Source organism: Mustelus asterias, chromosome 8 (genome assembly GCF_964213995.1).
Source record: "Mustelus asterias chromosome 8, sMusAst1.hap1.1, whole genome shotgun sequence".
In the NCBI taxonomy this organism is placed as follows: Eukaryota; Metazoa; Chordata; class Chondrichthyes; order Carcharhiniformes; family Triakidae; genus Mustelus; species Mustelus asterias.
In genome coordinates, this window is record NC_135808.1 from 63,866,872 (window position 1) to 63,888,839 (window position 21,968).

Below are 21,968 nucleotides of genomic sequence, written 5' to 3' on the forward strand. Positions count from 1 at the left end.
CCCTAAAACTCCTGTTTTCCTTGCCTCTATTGCTAAAAGACTCCTTTTAAAAATGCATATTTCTGATCAAATTTTTGGATCTGTCAACTTGGTCTCAATTTCATTTAATAATGCTTCTGTGAGGCATCTTGGAATGTCTCTACCATGTAAAATGCTATGGAAATGAATGTTCTTGTTGCTGTATCTTTGCATTGCACTGAGCTTTTTATCTTTGCACCCTGCAGGTGGAAGGAGACGAGGTGCCTCCAGGTCTCACCATCAGTCAGTTTGAAACGTGCAAAATCCGTACAATTAAGGCTGGGACCTTAGAGAAGCTTGTAGAAAATTTATTAACAGCTTTTGGTGACAATGATTTCACCTATATCAGCATATTCCTCTCAACATACAGAGCTTTTGCTTCTCCTGATCGTGTGTTGGATCTCTTGCTGGACAGGTGAGAACAAATAAGTGGCATCTCTTGTTTAATGGCAGTGGCAGAAAGGATTTTTTTGGTCAGGTTGTTAATCTGAAGCTCATCTTCCGGAAATACCAACAGTCACTGGTCATGGACTGATCATCCTGACCATGAGATATGGGAGCAGAATTAGACCATTCAGTCCATCGAATCTGCCCCACATTTCAATCATGGCATATATTTTTCTCAACCACGTTTCTCCTTTGATCTCCTTACCAATCCAGAACCTATCATTCTCCACTTTAAATACACTCATGACCTGGCCTTCATGGTCTTCTGTGGCAACGGATTTCATAGATGCACCACGTTCAGCATAATGAGGCACCGCATCTAGAGGTTTGGTATAGAACTGAATAAAGCATAGCCACAAAACACACATCCACAGCCATCTTGCTCTCGAGCCAATCAAGTACAATTCGTACAAAGTTTGAAAGTGCAGTCAGCGGTTTGCCATGATGACCAGGCACCTGTATTAAAAGTTTATTACCATTGCTGAGACTTGTTGTTTGTAGGTTATAGCTACCTGCAACAGGTAATATTCTGAATGTGTAAATGTCTGGAGGGGTTGGAGGATTTTTAAAACTAAAACCTTAAATTGGGTGCAACAACAATCAAAGTTTCTAAATTGAATGTTTAAAACTAAGCCTGTTTAGAAAGTCTGAGATGTTGGTCAAATAAATCTGTTTATTACTGAAACTTGCAAGATAGCACAATCATTCTGCAGCAATGGCACATAAAATACTTTTTAAATGCCATCAGAGATAAGACTTTGGTTTCTCCTTGTCCTGTTCCCCACACTTACTGTGCTTCACAAGTGGTTAATTGGGGTCACTGCACAACTCAGCAGTGGTGCTAACCGGTGTGCCCTGACTGAGTTGATGACCTTTGTGTTCTGGCTTTAGAGGGACAAACTGCATTCAGGGAAGAAGAGTTTACCAAATGTGCTATGATTGGGAAAAGCTTAAAATTGGCAAAACAGCCACAAAAGATGTGATTTTTCTTGAAAGCTACGAGCTTGTGATCCAGTTTGCACTGCCTGTAGGGGTGTTTGAAGTATTCAATAGCAATATGCTTGAAAAGGAAAGTATTGCATGGCCATGTAGAAGGAGTGGGGCTAACGTATAGCGGTTTCAAGAGCTTGCACAGGTCTATAGTGGCCTGAATGTCCTTAACCTGTGGAGTCTATGATTTTAAGATAGAAAATGTCACCATACTAAAAATGGTGACATTTCGCATCTCTTCCCTCAGTTTCCCCAAACATGTTTTCATGAATATTTATGCACTGTTAAACAGGTGAATGCAGTGAAGGCATATATCATGTGAATATTGAGCAAAGATAATATTTCAACACTAAGCTATAAAATGTTAAATAGGAATTAATGGAAAGAGCTTCAATGAGCTAGATCAAGGTTTGAATCTTTGAATCCTGAGTCTTCAGGGTTTTTCAATGGTTGGAAGACGATCCTAGATGCAAGTGCTTGTTTAAAATGACTTGATTTATGCTTTGTAACCAATTGCAGATACGGAAACTTTGACACTTCAAACTGTGAGGCAAATGGAATTCTAAATTCTTCAGAAACGAATGCAGTAAATGGAGAGTAAGTTCAATTTAACAAGTCTGCTTCAATCAGAATGCAGGGGAAGTGGCAGATCATTTGAGAGTTAGTGGCACAGTGGATATCACTGGTTAGTAATCCAGAGAGCCAGAGCAAAATCTGGGGATCCCGGTTTAAATCCCACCACAGCAGATGGTGAAATTTGAATTCAGTAAAAATCTGGAATTAATGCTCGAGTGAACCAGGTGGGTTTTACAACAGTGGTTTCATGGTCATCAATGTCCTTTAGGGAAGGAAATCTTCTGTCTTTACATGATATGCCCTACATGACTCCAGATCCATAGCGATTGTGGTTGACTCTCAAATGGCCTCTGAAATGGAGGGCAGTTGGGTCTGGGCAATAAATACTGGCCCAGCAATGCTCACATCCTGTAAAATGAATTTTTAAAAATGTGTTTTAAATCATCAAAAGCGGACACTTTTCCTGACCATAGCAGTCACATTAAAGCTGTTAGCTGCCTTTAATATTTGTATCATTTCTAGAGATTTGAAAGCTTCTATTTTAAAAATTGCATCGTCACAATGTTGTCAATGGAACTATTATTTAGGTCTTGGAGTTGAGGTTGATCTGATACTGTTGGACAATGAAACGAGGGTAAATATATTCAAGAAATGGATCATCTCTGCTGCACCCACTCCAGCCTCATTTTTAGTGTCCTGTAAACTTCCTATGAAGGTTTTGAAGGAAATCATTCATTGCAGTCATACATCTAGAGTGACTTACAATCATAGAATCCCTGCAGTGCAGAAGGAGGCCATTTGGCCCATCAGGCCTGCACTAAGAACTATCCCTGTAGCCCCCATGTGTTTACTCTGACACTTTTTTTTAATAACAGCCAAATGTAGATGCAACTGTTTTAATTTTCCTGACCAATTGCTGGTGCAGAAACTTTGACAGTTCAAACTGAGAGGAAAATCGAAATCGTTTTCTGGGAGTACTTGCAGTAATCAGAAGGCAAGTTCAATCCAGTGTGTAACCGCATTCAGAAATTATTAAAATATTAAAGAAATGGGTTTGCCGCCACCTTCCACATCTCCTCTGCACACCCTGCCACTTCCCAGGTGCAGTTATCCATCTGGAGTGTGACAGCTAAGCTTATCAAGGATTTAAATACCAAATCCTCAGTCTGCAAGGGTTTATTTTAAATGGCCAGATGCAAATGCTTGTTGGAAATGATTTAATTTGTGCATTTTGATGAATTGCAGGTATGGAAACCTCCACAGCCCCAACTGTATTGCAGATGGAAATCTTAGTTCTCCAGGAACAATTGCAGTGATCAGAAAGTAAGTTAAATTCTGCTTCATCCCAAACAATGCGAATCAGACTTGCTGGAGAGACAGAAATTCTTGTAGGATTATGTGGCAGCAACTTTCTGAATGCATCTCATGGGAGTGCCATTCTGAACCATAGCAATCGAATTAGAGACTGCTTGACACCCCCTATTTGCATTGTTCCTAGAGATTAGTGTTTTTTGTAAACAGGAAAAAAATCTGTAATTTGTGATTGAAATTTTATGAACATCTGGTCAAGTCTTATGGAGACTGTTAAGTGGGAGCTGATCTTCCTTCAGCAGGCAGTGGGACCCAAGGCTGCATGCTGCCAGTGGTGACCAGTTAAGAGACTGCTGCTGGGGCCACTATCCAATTTAGGATGCAGCCTAGTCCCAAGACCTTCTGGTCCAACCAGATGGATGGCAGATCAACAGCCTCTCCTCCAGTGGCTGCTGAGGATAGGGCATCTCAATGATGGGTCGGGTGGTGCCAGCAACTTGAGAGATTGGTGGGGTTTGGAGGCTGCGCGGAACACTGGTGGCACTATTTACATGACAACAGAAACTGGTGCCAACAGCCCCTCAAGGTGGGAAGTGGTCCACAGTTGGTATGGTAATTGGCTGCCCAGTGGTTTTGCCAAGCTGTCCAAGTTCCGCACTTTTGGCAAATATGGCATGGCAGTGGGCAAGGATTAGGCTAGCCTCCTGATTACTCCCTGCTTTTTTGCCAAAATTTATACAACCTGGCCCACCACCAATTGTCCAGGAAAGTGCAACCCTGTATCGACACAGCATCAAAACTCTTCAATGAGTAATTGGAAAATGACTTGCCCTTCAGGCATTGTTCACTTCCAGCCTCTGGTTGTCCCACAAACTTCCATTGAAATTTTGAAGATTTAAAAAAAACAAAATCACCATCTCATGCAATGATGAGTATCTTGAGTGTGATCTGTTTTATCAAACCCAGCTGATCAAGATTTGAAATACTGCATCTTCAGTTTAAAGGGGCATGTGGAGGGGAGAAGAGGTGTTTTAATGGGTTTAATTTTGAATGCAAATACTTGCTTAAAATGATATGCTTTATGACCACAGCTATGAAAACTTTGACAGTCCAAACTGCAAGGAAGATAGTAAGCCATGTTCTTCAGAAACCAACTCAGTCAAGAAGTAAGTTTGATCCAATGTCTGACTAAACTCTGCTTCATTCAGAATCGGTGTAAAAGGGAATTGCTGGGGTGCTGGCAGTTCCTGTAAGATTCTGTAGGAACATCTTCATATAATGTAGTTAAAAACCATTCCAGACCACAACAATCACATTACTGCCTCTCTGCATTTGTCTTATTCCTCGGCATTTCTAAATGAAAAATACATTAGTACAGAACAAAAGATGATGCGCTAGTGCACTCCAGCTGATCAAAGGTTGAAATATTGAATCCCAGAGTCTCCTGTTTTTTAAATGATGGCCACTTGTGGATGCAAGCGTTTGTTTATAATCACTTTTCTTTGTGACCAATTGCAGCTGCAGAAACTGTGACAGTCCAAACGGTGAGGAAAATGGAAATCGTGTTTCTCCAGGAACCATTGCAGTAATCAGAAAGTAAGTTTAATCTGATGTGTGACTACAATTCCATTTCATTCAGAACACAATGTAAATGTGAATGGCTGAGGAGCTAGCAGCTCCTGTAGATAATGTAGGAACTTGCTCATAAAGGCATGTAATAGTGCAGCAAACAGCATCTAGACCACAGCAATCACATGAAAGGAACTGACTCGGGTCCTGGCACGGTAGCACGCTGGTTAGCACTGCTGCTTCACAGTGCCAGGGACCTGGTTTGATTCCCAGCTTGGGTCACTGTGTGGAGTCTGTACGTTCTCCTTGTCTCTGCATAGGTTTCCTCCCACAGTCTGAAAGATGTGCTGTTTAGGTGCATTGACCCGAACAGGTGCCAGACTATGGTGGCTAGGGGAATTTCAAAGAACAATACAGCACAGGAACAGGCCCTTCGGCCCTCCAAGCCTGCGTCGCTCATGTGCCCACTAGACCATTCTTTTGTATCCCTCTATTCCCAGTCTGTTCATGTGGCTATCTAGATAAGTCTTAAACGATCCCAACGTGTCCGCCTCAATCACCTTGCTTGGCAGTGCATTCCAGGCCCTCGCAACCCTCCGTGTAAAATACATCCCCCTGACATCTGTGTTGAACCTTGCCCCCCTCACCTTGAATGCGTGACCCCTTGTGTTCGTCACCTCCAACCTGGGAAAAAGCTTCCCACTGTTCACCCTATCTATGCTCTTCATAATTTTATGCACCACCTCTATTAGGTTGCCCCTCATCCTCCATCTTTCCAGGGAGAACAACCCCAGTTTACCCAATCTCTCCTCATAGCTAAGACCCTCCATACCAGGCAACATCCTGGTAAACCTTGTCTATACTCTCTCCAAAGCCTCCACGTCCTTCTGGTAATGTGGCGACCAGAACTGGACGCAGTATTCCAAATGTGGCCTAACCATCGTTCTATACAGCTGCAACATCATATGCCAACTTTTATATTCTATGCCCTGTCCAATAAAGGCAAGCATGCCATATGCTGTCTTCACCACCCTCTCCACCTGTGCTGCCACCTTTAAGGATCTGTGGACTTGTACACCCAGGTCCCTCTGTGTGTCTATACTCCTGATGGTTCTGCCATTTATTTTATAGTTCCCCCTTACATTGGATCTAAATGCATCACTTCGCATTTATCTGGATTAAATTCCATCTGCCATTTCTCCACCCATCTTGCTAGCTCACCATTTATCCCGTGAGATTTAACCTTTTGCACCAGCCTGCCATGAGGGACCTTGTCAAACGCTTTACTAAAATCCATATAGATGACATCCACAACCCTTCCCTCGTCAATCATTTTTGTCGTCACCTCAAAAAACTCAACCAAATTTGAGGCATGACCGCCCTTATACAAAACCATGCTGTCTATCGCTAATGAGATTATTCCGTTCTAAATGCGCATATATCCTATCTCTCTAAGAATCTTCTCCAACAACTTCCCTACCACGGGCGTCAAGCTCACCGGCCTATAATTACCCGGGTTATCCTTGCTATCCTTCTTAAATAACGGGACCACATTTGCTCTCCTCCAATCCTCTGGGACCTCACCTGTGTCCAGTGAAGAGACAAAGATTTCTGTTAGAGGCCCAGCAATTGCATCTCTCGCCTCCCTGAGGAGTCCAGGATAGATGCCATCCGGCCCTGGGGATTTGTCTGTCTTAATGTTTCCTAAAAAACCTAACACTTCCTCCCTTGTAATTGAGATTCTTTTCTAACGGGTCAACACACCCCTCTGAGACAATACCAGTCAACATGTCCCCCTCCTTTGTGAATACTGATGCAAAGTATTCATTTAGGATCTCACCTACTTCCTTTGGTTCCAAGCATAATTCCCCTCCTTTGTCCCTGAGCGTTCCGATTCTTTCCCTAACAACCCTCTTGTTCCTAACCTATGTATAAAATGCCTTGGGATTCTCCTTAATCCTGTCTGCCAAGGACATTTCGTGACCTCTTTTTGCCCTTCTAAGTCCCTGTTTGAGTTCTTTTCTACTTTCTGTATTCCTCCAGTCCTCCATCTGTTTTTAGCTGCCTGGACCTCATGTATGCCTCTTTTTTCTTTTTGATTAGACCCACAATTTAACTGGTTATCCACGGCAGTCGAATCCTACATTTCTTATCCTTCACAGTAACTTAATTGCAGTGTTAATGTAAGCTTTACTTGTGACTTTTTTTGTTTAATGTTTGCATTATTCCTAGAGGTAGTTTTTACTTTTTGTGGATGTTGCGGGGGCGGGAGGTTTTATGGGTGATGGCAAAGCCCTGCTGCTGGTTTTGAAGTGGCATTGGACCCAGGGCAGCATGTTGCTGGTGGTGGCCTGCTGCCATGAACCTGATCCAATAAATGGTGTTGCCTAGCCTCCAGAAGTGCCTGTCCAACCACTGGGATGTCACCTCGGTAACCACCTCTTCAGCACTACTGGTGGCCATTGCTGAAGTTGCCCCCAGGATTTACCTGGTGATTTCCCCAAGTGGTTGGCATGGGCAAAATGTCTGCGGAGGTAGTAAGTAATGGGCTACTTTTTTATCCATACATGGGATGTGGGTGTCACTGGCTAGGCCAGCATTTATTGCCCGTCCCTAATTACCCTTGAGAAAATGGTGGTGAGCTGCCACCGTGAATTGCTATTGTCGCTGCATAGGTACGTCCATGGTGCTGTTAGGGAGAGAATTCCAGGATTTTGACCCAGCAACACTGAAGGAATGGTGATATATTTCCAAGTCAGGATGGTGAATGACCTGGAGGAAACCTGGGAGGTGGTGGTGTTCCATGTGTTTACTCTTTGCCCTTCTAGGTGGTAGAGGTCATGGGCTAATATTGTTGAAGTGGGCCTTGGTGAGTTCCTGCAGTGCATCTTGCAGCTGATGTACACTGCTGTCACTGATGGAGGAAGTGAATATTGAAGGTGATGGATATGGTACCAATCAAGCAGGCTGTTTTGTCTTGGATGGTGTCGAGCTTCTTGTGTTGTTGGAACTGCAGTCATCAATGGGGAGAAGAGTATTCCATACCACTCCTGATTTATGACTTGTAGATACTGAACAGGTTTTGGAGAGTCAGAATTTCCAGTCTCTGACCTGCTCTTATAGATGCAATGTCTATAAGACTGGTCCAATTTAGTTTCTGATGAATCGTAACCCCCCAGGGTAGAGAGAGTTGGGAATCAGCAATGATGATGCAATTGAATTTCAAGGGGAGATGGTTGGGTTGGAGGGAAGGTCACTGAATGAAGCAGTTGAAGATGGCTGGGCCGAGGACACACACTCCTGAGGAACTGATGCAGTGATGTCCTGGGACTGAATTGACAGATGTCTAACAAGCACAACCATCTTCCTTTCTGCTAGGTACAAGCCCAGCCAGAGGAGAGTTTTCCCCCTGATTTCCCATTGACTCCAGTATTGCCTGGGTTCCTTGATGTAGATGGCAGTCACTCTGAAATTGCCTCTTGATTTCAACTCTTTGTGCCTGTTTGAACTAAAGTTGTAATGTGGCCAGGAGCTAAGTGACCCTGACTGAATCCAAACTGAACACTTGTGCACAGGTTATGCTGTGTGATAACACTGTTGATGACCCCTTGCACCACTTCATTGGAAGTAAACTGGCGGGGCAGTGATTTGCTGGGCTGCTTTTTGTATGCAGAACCTACCTGGGCACATCTCCACATTGTTGGGTAGATTCCAGTGTTGTAGTTGGACTGGAACACTTGGGTAGGGGCATAGCAAATCCTCGAGCACAAATCTTCAGTATTATTGGTGTAATGTTGTTGGGGTCCTTGCCTTTTGAGGTATCCAGTGATTTCAGATGTTTCTTTATTACATGAAGTGAATCAAATTTGCTGAAGACTGGCATCGATGATGCTTGGGTCACCGGGGAGGCCAAAATGGATCATACACGTGGCATTTCTGGGCAAAGGTTATTGCAAATCCTGCTTCAGCTTTGTCTTTTGCACAGATGTACTGGGAGTGGGGAGAATTGTGGACCCACCTCCTCCAGTGAGTTATTTAATTGTCCACCATTCACTATTTAGATATGGCAAGACTGCCGAGCTTGGCTCTGATCCACCGTGTAACACGTGCTATTTATACTGTTGGGCAGCAAATAGCCCTGGGTTGTAGTTTCACCAGGTTGATGCCACATTTTTAAGTAAACCTGGTGTTGGTCCTGGCTTGTCCTCATACATACTTCACTCAGCTAGGGTTGATCCCCCCAGCTTGATTATAATAGCGAAGAATTTGCCAGGCCATGAAGGGTACCACCTGTTCGACAAACCCAGTTGATCAAGGTTTGAAATACTGCATCTTCAGTTTTCGGAGGAAGTGGGGGGGTGTGTTTAATGGGTTTAATTATGAATGCAAATACTTGCTTAAAATATGCTTTATGACCACAGCTATGAAAACCTTGACGGTCCAAACTGCGAGGAAGATAGAAAGCCATATTCTTCAGAAACCAACTCGGTCAAGAAGTAAGTTTGATCCAATGTCTGACTAAACTCTGCTTCATTCAGAATCAGTGTAAAAGGGAATTGCTGGGGTGCTGGCGCTTCCTGTAAGAATCATGTAGGAACAGCTTCAAATAATAGTGCAGTGAAAACCATTCCAGACAACAATCACATTACTGCGCCTCTCTGCATTTGCCTTATTCCTCGACATTTCTAAATGAAAAATACATTAGTACAGAATAAAAGATGATGCGCTAGTGCAAACCAGCTGATCAAAGGTTGGAATATTGAATCCCAGAGTCTCCTGTTTTTTAAATGATGGCCACTTGTGGATGCAAGCATTTGTTTAAAATCACTTTTCTTTGTGACCAATTGCAGCTGCAGAAACTGTGACAGTCCAAACGGTGAGGAAAATGGAAATCGTGTTTCTCCAGGAACCATTGCAGTAATCAGAAAGTAAGTTTAATCTGATGTGTGACAACAATTCCATTTCATTCAGAACACAGTCAATGTGAATGGCTGAGGAGCTAGCAGCTCCTGTAGATAATGTAGGAACTTGCTCATAAAGGCATGTAATAGTGCAGCAGCATCTAGACCACAGCAATCACATGAAAGGAACTGACTGAGGTCCTGGCATGGTAGCACGCTGGTTAGCACTGCTGCTTCACAGTGCCAGGGACTCGGTTCAATTCCTGGCTTGGGTAACTCTGTGGAGTTTGTACGTTCTCCTTGTCTCTGCATGGGTTTCCTCCCACATTCTGAAAGATGTACTGGTTAGGTGCATTGACCCGAATAGGTACCGGACTATGGTGACGAGGGGAACTTCGCAGTAACTTAATTGCAGTGTTAATGTAAGCTTGTGACTAATAATTTTTTTGTCTAATATTTGCATTATTCCTAGAGGTAGTTTTTAACTTTGTATGTGTCTTTTGTTTTTGGAGGGTGGGGGGGCAGAAAAAGATAGGAGGAGACAGAGAAAGAGGGGGAGGTTTTGTGGGTGATGGCAAAGCCCTGTTGCTGGTTCTGAAGTGGCATTGGACCCAGGGCAGCGTGTTGCTGGGGGTGGCCTGCTGCCATGAACCTGATCCAATAAATGGTGTTCCCTGGTCTCCAGAGCTGTCTGTCCAATCCATGTCACCTTGGTAACTACATCTACAGTGCTATTAGTGGCCATTGCTGAGGTTGCTTCCAGAATAGGCCAGGATTTACCCGGTGATTTCCCCAAGTGTTTGGCATGGGCAAAATGCCTGTGGAGGTAGCGAGTAATGGGCTACTTTTTTATCCATACATGTGATGTGGGTGTCACTGGCTAGGCCAACATTTATTGCCCATCCCTATTTTCCCTCTAAGATGGTGGTGAGCTGTCGCCTTGAATTGCTATTGTCCCTGAAGTGTTGGTACATCATTGGTGCTGTTAGAGAGGGAATTCCAGGACTTTGACCCAGCAACAGTGAAGGAATGGTGATATATTTCCAAGTCAAGATGGTGAATGACCTGGAGGAAACTTGGGAGGTCGTGGTGTTCCATGTGTTTGCTCTTTGTCCTTCTCGGTGGTAGAGGTCATGGGCTAATATTGTTGAAGTGGGCCTTGGTGAGTTCCTGCAGTGCATCTTGCAGCTGATGTACACTGCTGTCACTGATGGAGGAAGTGAATATTGAAGGTGATGGATATGGTGCCAATCAAGCGGGCTGCTTGGTCTTGGATGGTGTCGAGCTTCTTGTGTTGTTGGAACTGCAGTCATCAATGGGGAGAAGAGTATTCCATACCACACCTGACTTGTGATTTGTAGATACTGAACAGGTTTTGGAGAGTCAGGAGGCAAGTTACCTGCTGCGGAATTCCCAGCCTCCGACCTGCTGTTGTAGCTGCAATATCTATAAGGCTGGTCCAGTTTAGTTTCTGATGACTCGTAACCCCCAGGGTGGAGATAGTTGGGAATCAGCAATGATGATGCAATTGAATTTCAAGGGACGATGGTTGAATTCAAGTTACGAATGGTGCTGAATCATGTACGGTCATCAGCTAACATGCCCACTTCTGACCTTATGGAGGGAAGGTCGTTGAATGAAGCAGTTGAAGATGGCTGGGTCGAAGACACACACACTCTCCTGAGGAACTTGTGTAGTGATGTCCTGACACTGAATTGACCTCTAACAAGCACAACCATCTTCCTTTCTGCTGGGTACAACTCCAGCCAGAGGAGAGTTTTCCCCCTGATTTCCCATTGACTCCAGTATTGCCTGCGTTCCTTGATGTCGATGGCAGTCACTCTGACCTTGCCTCTTGATTTCAATTCTTTTTGTGCCTGTTTGAACTAACGCTGTAATGAGGCCAGGAGTTAAGTGATCATGACTGAATCCAAACTGAACACTTGTGTGCAGGTTATGCTGTGTGATTTGCTGGGCTGCTGCTTGTGTTGAAATCTACCCAATATTTCCACATTGTTGGGTGGATTCCAGTGTTGTAGTTGGACTGGAACAGCTTGGGTAGGGGCACAGCAAATTCTCGAGCACAAATCCTCTGTATTATTGGTGTAATGTTGTTGGGGTCCTTGCCTTTTGAGGTATCCAGTGACTTCAGATGTTTCTTTATTACATGAAGTGAATCAAATTTGCTGAAGACTGGCATCGATGATGTTTGGGTCACCGGGGAGACCAAAATGGATCATCCACTCGGCACTTCTGGGCAAAGGTTATTGCAAATGCTTCTTCAGCTTTGCACAGATGTACTGGGAGTGGGGAGAATTGTGGACCCACCTCCACCTGTTCAATTGTCCACTACCATTCACGATTAGATGTGGCAGGACTGCAGAGCTTGGCTCTGATCCACAGTCTATCACTTGCTGTTTATACTGTTCGGCAGCAAATAGCCCTGTGTTGCAGTTTCACCAGGCTCACGCCACATTTTTAGGTCAGTCTGGTGTTCCTCCTGGCTTGTCCTCTTGTACACATCATTCAACTAGGGTTGATTCCCCAGCTTGATTATAATAGTGAGGAATTTGCCAGACCATGAAGGGTGTTCGACAAACCCAGGTGATCAAGGCTTGAAATACTGCATCTTCAGTTTAAGGGTGGGGGGTGCATTTAATGGGTTTAATTTTGAATGCAAATACTTGCTTAAAATGATATGCTTTATGACCACAGCTATGAAAACTTTGACAGTCCAAACTGCAAGGAAGATAGTAAGCCATGTTCTTCAGAAACCAACTCAGTCAAGAAGTAAGTTTGATCCAATGTCTGACTAAACTCTGCTTCATTCAGAATCAGTGTAAAAGGGAATTGCTGGGGTGCTGGCGCTTCCTGTAAGAATCATGTAGGAACAGCTCCATCTAATAGTGCAGTGAAAACCATTCCAGACAACAACAATCACATTACTGCGCCTCTCTGCATTTGCCTTATTCCTCGACATTTCTAAATGAAAAATACATTAGTACAGAACAAAAGATGATGCATTAATGCAAACCAGCTGATCAAAGGTTGAAATATTGAATCCCAGAGTCTCCTGTTTTTTAAATGATGGCCACTTGTGGATGCAAGCGTTTGTTTATAATCACTTTTCTTTGTGACCAATTGCAGCTGCAGAAACTGCGGCAGACCAAATGGTGAGGAAAATGGAAATCGTGTTTCTCCAGGAACCATTGCAGTAATCAGAAAGTAAGTTTAATCTGATGTGTGACAACAATTCCATTTCATTCAGAACACAATGTAAATGTGAATGGCTGAGGAGCTAGCAGCTCCTGTAGATAATGTAGGAACTTGCTCATAAAGGCATGTAATAGTGCAGCAAACAGCATCTAGACCACAGCAATCACATGAAAGGAACTGACTCGGGTCCTGGCACGGTAGCACGCTGGTTAGCACCGCTGCTTCACAGTGCCAGGGACCTGGTTTGATTCCTGGCATGGGTAACTGTCTGTGTGGAGTTTGCACCTTCTCCCTGTGTCTGCGTGGGTTTCCTCCCACATTCTGAAAGATGTACTGGTTAGGTGCATTGACCCGAACAGGTAACGGACTATGGTGACTAGGGGAACTTCATACTAACTTAATTGCAGTGTTGATGTAAGCTTTACTTGTGACTAATATTTATTTTTGTCTAATATTTGCATTACTCCTAGAGGTAGTTAACTTTTTGTGGGTGTTTGGCGGTGGGGGGGGGGGGTGGGAGGAGGAACGAGAGAAGAGGGGGAGGTTTTGAATGATAGCAAAGCCCTGCTGCTGGTTCTGAAGTGGCGTTGGACCCAGGGCAGCGTGTTGCTGGTGGTGGCCTACTGCAATGGACCTGACCCAATAAATGGTGTTGCCTGGTCTCCAGAGCTGCCTGTCCAATCACCAGGATGTCACCTCGATAACCACCTCTTCAGTGCTACTGGTGGCCATTGCTGAGGTTGCCCCCAGAATAGGCCAGGATTTACCTGGTGATTTTCCCCAAGTGGTGGGCATGGTTGGCATGGGCAAAATGCCTGTGGAAGTAGCAAGTAATGAGCTACTTTTTAATCCATACATGGGATGTGGATGCCACTGGCTAGGCCAGCATTTATTGCCCGTCCCTATTTGCCCTCCAAGATGGTGGTGAGCTGCCTTCTTGAATTGCTATTGTCCCTGAAGTGTAGGTACATCAATGGTGTTGTTAGGGAGGGAATTCCAGGACTTTGACCCAGCAACAGTGAAGGAATGGTGATATATTTCCAAGTCAGGATGGTGAATGACCTGGAGGAAACTTGGGAGGTGGTGCTGTTCCATGTGTTTGCTCTTTGCCCTTCTAGGTGGTAGAGGTCATGGGCTAATATTGTTGAAGTGGGCCTTGGTGAGTTCCTGCAGTGCATCTTGCAGCTGATGTACACTGCTGTCACTGATGGAGGAAGTGAATATTGAAGGTGATAGATATGGTACCAATCAAGCAGGCTGTTTTGTCTTGGATGGTGTCGAGCTTCTTGTGTTGTTGGAACTGCAATCATCAAAGGGGAGAAGAGTATTCCATACCACTCCTGATTTGTGACTTGTAGATACTGAACAGGTTTTGGAGAGTTAGGAGGCAAGTTACCTGCTGCAGCATTCCCAGTCTCTGACCTGCTCTTGTAGCTGCAATATCTATAAGGCTGGTCCAGTTTAGTTTCTGATGAATTGTAACCTCCAGTGTAGAGGTAGTTGGGGAATCAGCAATGATAATGCAATTGAATTTCATGGGGAGATGGCTGGAATCAAGTCACGAATGGTGCTGTACAGTCATCAGCTAACATGCCCACTTCTGACCTTATGGAGGGAAGGTCATTGAATGAAGCAGTTGAAGATGGCTGGGCCGAGGAGACACTCCTGAGGAACTCACGCAGTGATGTCCTGGGACTGAATTGACAGACCTCCTAACAAGCACCACCATCTTCCTTTCTGCTAGGTACAAGTCCAGCCAGTGGAGCGTTTTCCCCCTGATTTCCCATTGACTCCAGTATTGCCTGGGTTCCTTGATGTCGATGGCAGTCACTCTGACCTTGCCTCTTGATTTCAACTCTTTGTGCCTGTTTGAACTAAAGTTGTGATGTGGCCAGGAGCTAAGTGACCCTGACTGAATCCAAACTAAACACTTGTGCGCAGGTTATGCTGTGTGATAGCACTGTTGATGACCCCTTGCACCACGTCATTGGAAGTAAACTGATGGGACAGTGATTTGCTGGGCTGCTTTTTGTGATGTGGAGATGCTGGCGTTGGACTGGGGTAAACACAGCAAGAGTTTTAACAACACCAGGTTAAAGTCCAACCGGTTTATTTGGTAGCAAATGCCATTAGCTTTCGGAGCGCTGCTCCTTCGTCAGATGGAGTGGAAATGTGCTCTCAAACAGGGCACAGAGACACAAAATCAAGTTACAGAATACTGATTAGAATGCGAATCCCTATAGCCAACCAGATCTTAAAGATACAGACAATATGGGTGGAGGGAGCATTAAGCACAGGTTAAAGAGATGTGTATTGTCTCCAGACAGGATAGCCCGCAAGTCCAGGAGGCAAGCTGTGGTTGTAACCAAAATACTTCAATGGAAAAATTGATTCCTGTTAGGTTGTGAGTTGGTTTATCCACAACCCCCCCCCCCCCCCCCTCCTCCCCTCAAAGATGCAGCCATGCATCTGGAGCATGACATGTTTTACAAAACCAGTTGATCCAGTCTTGAAATAATCCAGCGTCTTCAGCGATTCTTTAGTCTGTAATCCACTTGTGGATGCATTTGCTTGTTTAAAATTAATTTTGTGCTTTCTGACCAATTGCAGCTATGAAAACTTTAACATTCCATACCCTGAGGTAGATGGAAATCTAAGTTTGTCAGAAACGAGTGCAGTAATCGGCAAGTAAGTTTCATCTGACATGTGACTGAATTATGTTTCTTTTGGATTTGGAATGGGAATTACTGGAGTGTTGGCAGTTTCTATAAAATTTATGTATGAGCTTCCTTTATGAAGGCATGTAGTAGATCAATGAACACCATTCTTGACCAAAAGCAATCACATTAAAGAAGCTACCAGTCTCTTTTTCTTTCTCATTTCTGTTTTCACTGCCCCTCTGAACTTTCTATATTGTATTATCCACCTGACATCTGCCATATGCATGCTTTATCAGCTTTATCTTGCTCTCCATCATTGTCATTATCCAGGGAGCTCGCAAATCTTATTTACCACCCTCTGCACAAACTTACTTTGTTCTGTCTTCCTCTTGACCCCAACTAATACCATACTGCTACCTGCTGTAGTGCTATTGGTCTCTCTCAACCCTTTGTGCACCTTGCTTATCTCTCCATCAGCTAAGTTATCTTAAACCCCTCCCATAGTATGAGCAAATTGTGTAGCCAAACTCTGGATTCTGTCTCTGCTCAGATGCAATAAATCATCCCTGTACCAGTTCCTTCGCCCCCAGAACCAATCCCCAGAAGCTGACACCCTCCCTCTTGCACTATTTCCTCAGCCGTGTTCAATATCGATGTTTGAGTTGCCTGTGACATTTCTGGACAATACAGCACGAGTTTAATATTGAAAGATTTGAGGATCCTTTCTCTATGCAGGCACTCCCCACCTTGGCCTCAGTACAGTGTCCAGCCTGTGGAAATTGTTGGGTCAGGAAGAATATCTAGTTCAGTTGTATGTCTTGTTTATGAAACTACCTAACCAAGGAAATATTGAACTTTGCATCTTTTTGTTTCAAATCATTTGATGTGGCTGCAAATTCTTTGTTTGAAATGACTTAACATGTGCTTTATAATCAATTGTAGCTATGGAAAATTTGATGGACCACACTGTGAGGAAGACGGGAATCTAAGGTTACCAGAACCAAGTGCACTAATCAGAGAGTAAGTTTAATTTGATGTGATTAAATTCTGCTTCATTTGGAATACAAGATTGTGAAATGTTGCCATCCCTGTATTTTACAAAAAAATATTGTATAGAAACTTTCTCATGGGGACCTCCCATAGCAGTGCAGCAAACGCCATTCCAGACCATATCAATCATGTTAAGAAACTGCTGGATTGCCTCAAAATTGTTATTGCAGCAGAAGCCCATTGTGACTGCACTGACCCTCCAAATGAACATTATGACTTGGTGCCATTGTCTTTGCCTTTTCCCTATACCCCTGAACATTGTTTATATTAAAGTAATCATTGAATGCCTTGTTTGAACCTGCCTCCATCACAATTCCAGACCCAAACCACCCATTGTGTGGTATTTCTTCTCGCATCATATTTGTTTCTTTTGCAAATCACTTTTAAATTCTTGCCCCCTCATTCTTGATCCCTTTATGAACAAACAGTTTCTTATCTAATCTATCCAGCAACCTCATGATTTTGGACATAACTATCCGATCTCCCCTTAGCCACCGCCTCACCAAGGAGAACAGTCCAACAATGAAGATGTTCAATGATGTGTGCACAATAAAATTGCATCAACATAAAATATCCAGAATTCTGTTTACCTCAACTATTTCTAACCCCCTTCCCCGGCCACACTAGTGAAAGTTTCAAAAACCGCCATCTAATGCAGTCATGCACCTGGAGAGTGGCCTTTAACGAAGCCAACTGATCAAAATTTTAAATAGTGAACCTTCAGTTTTGTTTTCATGGTGAGCAGCCAATGGTGCACAGATGCTTAAAATGACTTGATTTGGGCTTTATGGCAAATTGCAGGTAGGGAAGCCTTAATGGTCCAAACTGATTCTTCTTTGAATTAAGAAAAAACATTTTCAAATGTCATCATTTATTTACAGATTGTATCCCTCATGCAATTATGAATAATTCATAGATTAATAAAAACCGTAGGTACCTATTTTTTTCCCTTTCAAGATTGCTGGGGTCATTTAAATTCCCTGGATCAGGTCAATTAACTCATTGGAGACCTAAACCCAGGATTATTCTGATCTATGTAGCTCTTTACCTAAGCTCTAAACTCATGATACAGCAGAAAACAAAGTTTATTAGCAAAAGCTTCAAAACGGCCCATAAGCAATAATGTGGAATTAAGCTTTGAATGTGAGCAGTGTGCATCATGGGCAATACTATATACACTGAAGCTCTAGGTCAAACTTTGAGTTGGAAGCATATGTTTGAGGGTTGAATTGGGAATGGTTCGTTAAGCGCTTGAGTTTTTTTTTGTTAGAGTTGAGAGAATGGGACGTTGTCTCGTTCTCTCAGTTTTCTTTGATTAAAGCAAATGAGAGAGTATGAGAAATTGGTGACAAACATAGAGGACTCGGTCCTTGACAGGCATGTGAATAGTAAAAGGGTGGTTTAGGGATCAAATGGGGAATCTATACATGGAGGCAAAGGACACGGCAGTTAAATGAGCACTTTGCATTAGTCTATACCAAAGAAGATGCTGTCCAAATGAAAGAGGAGGTAATTGAGGCACTAAGTGGACTGAGTTTGGTAGAAGTATTAGAAAGACTGACTATTTAACATTGATCTGGTCTTCATGATTTACCACACATCCAAGGATACTTAAAGTGCAAGTGGAAGCTGCAATGGGACTGTCCATAACAGTCCAATCCTAATTACAGCAGTAATGCCAGAGCACTTGAGAATTGCAGAAGTTACAACCTTGTTAGGTGTGAAGATAAACCTAGTTAGTGGGAAAGCACTTGGAAATGATATATTCTGGGCTAAAAGTAACAGTCACTTAGAGAAATGTGGTTTAATTTTGAACAATTAAGATTTTATCACCATTTTAGTTTAATTATACATTTGGAGTGTGACCTATTTAAAGTCCACTGAGCCAAGCTTGAAATACTGAATCTTCAGTTTTGGATTTAATTGTGAATGAAAGTGCTTGTTCATTTTGTGCTTTAAAACCAGTTGCAGCTACGGAAACTATGACAGTCCGAACTGTGAGGAAGATGGAAATCTAAGTCCACCAGGAATGAGCAAAATAATCAGGAAGTAAGTTGGATTTGATGTGTGACTCAATTCTACTTCATCCGGAATGTAATGTGAAGGGGAATTGCTGACGATTCCTGTAAGACAATGTAGGAATTTCCTCGAAGACATTCCATTGCAGTGTATTAACTGACAACAGTAATCACATAATACTTGCACCATTCCGAGAGATGTGAGAAAACTATCAGTGCAAAACGTGTTTATTAAATAGCAAGCAATTTTAATTACCAAAGTCTTGAGTTTGCCTCAGTTTAACATTTCATGGACTATGCAGCAAGGATGAAATATTGGAGAAATTGACCCCCCCCCCCCCCCCCCCCCCCGCTTCTCTCCCCCTCTCTCCCCACTGCACCCATCCCCTCTCCCAACTGCCTTGGCCCTCCAACCTTGTGGCAGTGCTCTCTCAACTTCCTGTGAAAGGTTGAAGGGGAGAAAAGAAATCACCATCCATTGCAGCCATACATCTGCAGTGCAACCTGGTCAACAGAATGAGCTGATCCAAGTCCCAAAATGCCTAATTCCGAGTGTTTGGGTTGCTTTGAACAACTGACCACCATTGTAGATGCGTGCAATGTTTTAAAGATTGATTTTTGTGACCAATTGCAGATGCGGAAACTTTGGCGCTTCAAACTGTGAGAAAAACGGCCAGACAAGTTCTCCAGAAACGAAAGCAGTGATCAAAAAGTAAGTTTTGATCTAACGTGGAAGCACCAAATGCCTCATTCAGAGTGCGATGATGTGAAGTGAAATTACTGGAGAGCCAGCAGTTTCTGTAAGATTATGTGGAAACTTCTCCCATGTGGACATCCCATTGCAGTGAAGTGAGCACCATTCCACACCATAGCAATCACATTAGCGAAACTGGTGGAGAGAGTTTAAAATATATATGCATCAGCACAAAATATCTGAAACTCTCAAGTTGGGTTGATTGGCTGACAATATCAAGGTCTTGAGTTACTTTATCTCGGGTTGACATTTCTGGACCTTGCATTAAGGATATAATTAAGTTGGTTTCCCTCCTTTTTCACCTTGGCTTCTCTACAATATCCTTCAAGCTTCCTGTGAATGTTCGAATAGAAAATAAATCGTCCATCTGGTGAAATCATTCATCTGAACTGTGACTTGTTCCTGGTATCCTGACCTTGGTAGACTTCTCACTAAGTTCTCATTTGTCCAGCTGGTTTCTAAATTAATGCTGTCAAGTACTTTTCCCAATTGTTTGAATCATGTTAGTTGAGTGCCGCCAAGGGTATTTGACTGTAGGCAGCATCACATACAATTTGCTGCAGAATACATTGGCGATTGGTGGGAACCCTGTTAAATTTTTGACCTATACTGATTTTGCTGAGGCCATTTTATGGCCGTGGACCAAGTCGTCTGTTAACTGAGTTGAGACCTGGGATTAAACCCAAGAGTCTTCTGGTCAATACAACTTTTCAATTAAACTGAGCTATTTAACAGGAAAGAAAGAAAAGGCATCAAAAAAGATGGAGTGTTGGACTTGGAGTTTGGTTTCTGCACTTGGGCAGTGGTTCTTTTTCTCCTTTTTGTTTGTGGTTTGCTCACTAATTTGTTTTTTTTTTTGAGCAGAGATATTGTCTTTTGTCACCTTGGTTAGTGAGAGAATGACCTGAAAGACCAAAGAGCAAAAAAACAAATCTGTTTGTGATCAAATTGGAAGGCATGTTTGTGTTGTATTGTAAAGAGAAATGGTCAGTTTGGAGGAAAGGCAGTTTTCTGGGAATGCTTTCTCTTGCGATGAAATAGCAAGCAATTCCAACAGGAATGCATTGATACAAAAGAAACCACTCAACAATCTCTGAACTTGCTTGAAAATGGCACGCACGAGAAAACCCTCTGCTCAATCCAACTGTTGCAGTACTTACCATGCCAACCCTCCCAGAGATCTGTGACCTCTTGGAATAAGCAAAAAAAAGTTTATCAAAACTTGAGCCGTGAGTGGGGGAGAAATCCTCCAACCCCCTAACTGACTCATTTTAGATTGGGGAAACTAATACAGGAGACTACATCTGTTATGAATGAATGTTACGTGGTTCCTATTTATTGTACCAGGATGTGTACATACAGTAATGAAACACGAAGGGGCCAAAATGTTGCTGATTCCTCATTGAGGAAAGCATAATTCACATTAAGATAATGTGCTCATTGGCCAGTTACTTAGCAAGTTGATCTCCACAACTCTTTTTGGGTAGAGCGAGGGCAGTATGAAACTCTTGTTGTTTTTTCCACAGTATCATTTTTGAACTGTCAGCATTGTGTTTAGTTAAGGAAATGCCAAGAACAATTTGTTTTTAAATGTCATTAATGTGATGAAACATCCAAGATGCTTCATAGGAACACTATTGAACAAAGTTGCGAAAATGGCCAAAAGCATGGTTGAAAACAGGTGTTTTAAGGAAGGTCTTTTGGGAGGAGGGAGGGGCAGAGAGGTTTATGATGGAGTTGACATTGAAGGTGCAATAAAACTCCGATGCCTCAAGGCGCACAACTGGAGGAAAGTGCACAAAGTCCACAGACTTTGATTTGCAAGTGAAGCATGTGATGTGAGGAAGAAAACACCTTCAGTGATTTGGGTCTGGGATGCATTGCCTGGCAGTGTGGTGGAGGCAGATTCAATCTAGGCATTCAAGAGGGCATTGGATGATTTCTTGAATAGAAAAATATGCAGGGTTCTGTGATTGTGTATAATTATTTGGAATATTACCTGAGATTACAATTTTTTCCAGTCCTATCATGTCCTTGCATTTTTCTCCAGTGTCACCACAGTCTTAAGTATTTTCAATGTTAGCTTTCGGAAGTGACCATTCTGGGGACTAAAAGGAATGCTGTTGAATAATTAAATCTAACGGAAGTTTCAGATAACTCAGTGGCGATACACTCACTCGTTAATTATGTGTTGGGAACAGGGGTTTTATTCCAGTGGGATCACAGATTAGTGCTTTGGGCCAAATTTTCTCGGCTGCAGGTACTGATTAAATTCTATCATAGTGAGTCAGCAGGGTAGAGCCTCTTTAGCTCAATAACTTATTCCCAACTGGGCATGTTGTTGATGGAATAAAATTTTGTGGTTGTAATCTTTTGAGTTTCTTTCTTTATATCTTTTTTTTTGAGTATTACTGGTTGGGTGTTTTTAATGCCTACACTCTATGATTTGAGTAGTACC

General features: G+C 43.0%; 1 protein-coding gene across 3 annotated transcripts in view; it reads left to right on the forward strand.

The window, feature by feature from the left end:
- The window catches only part of LOC144497189 (ral guanine nucleotide dissociation stimulator-like 1), a 199,094-nt gene that overhangs the window by 138,692 nt on the left and 38,434 nt on the right, over positions 1-21,968 (forward strand). For all 3 annotated transcript variants that reach the window (XM_078218062.1, XM_078218060.1, XM_078218061.1), the window contains exons 3-15: positions 225-433; positions 1,975-2,052; positions 3,277-3,354; positions 4,434-4,508; positions 4,861-4,938; positions 9,333-9,407; positions 9,762-9,839; positions 12,528-12,602; positions 12,960-13,037; positions 15,639-15,716; positions 16,631-16,708; positions 18,704-18,787; positions 19,391-19,468. In XM_078218062.1, coding sequence (XP_078074188.1) covers positions 225-433; positions 1,975-2,052; positions 3,277-3,354; positions 4,434-4,508; positions 4,861-4,938; positions 9,333-9,407; positions 9,762-9,839; positions 12,528-12,602; positions 12,960-13,037; positions 15,639-15,716; positions 16,631-16,708; positions 18,704-18,787; positions 19,391-19,468 — 1,142 coding nt within the window. The remainder of the gene's footprint in view (positions 1-224; positions 434-1,974; positions 2,053-3,276; positions 3,355-4,433; positions 4,509-4,860; positions 4,939-9,332; positions 9,408-9,761; positions 9,840-12,527; positions 12,603-12,959; positions 13,038-15,638; positions 15,717-16,630; positions 16,709-18,703; positions 18,788-19,390; positions 19,469-21,968) is intronic.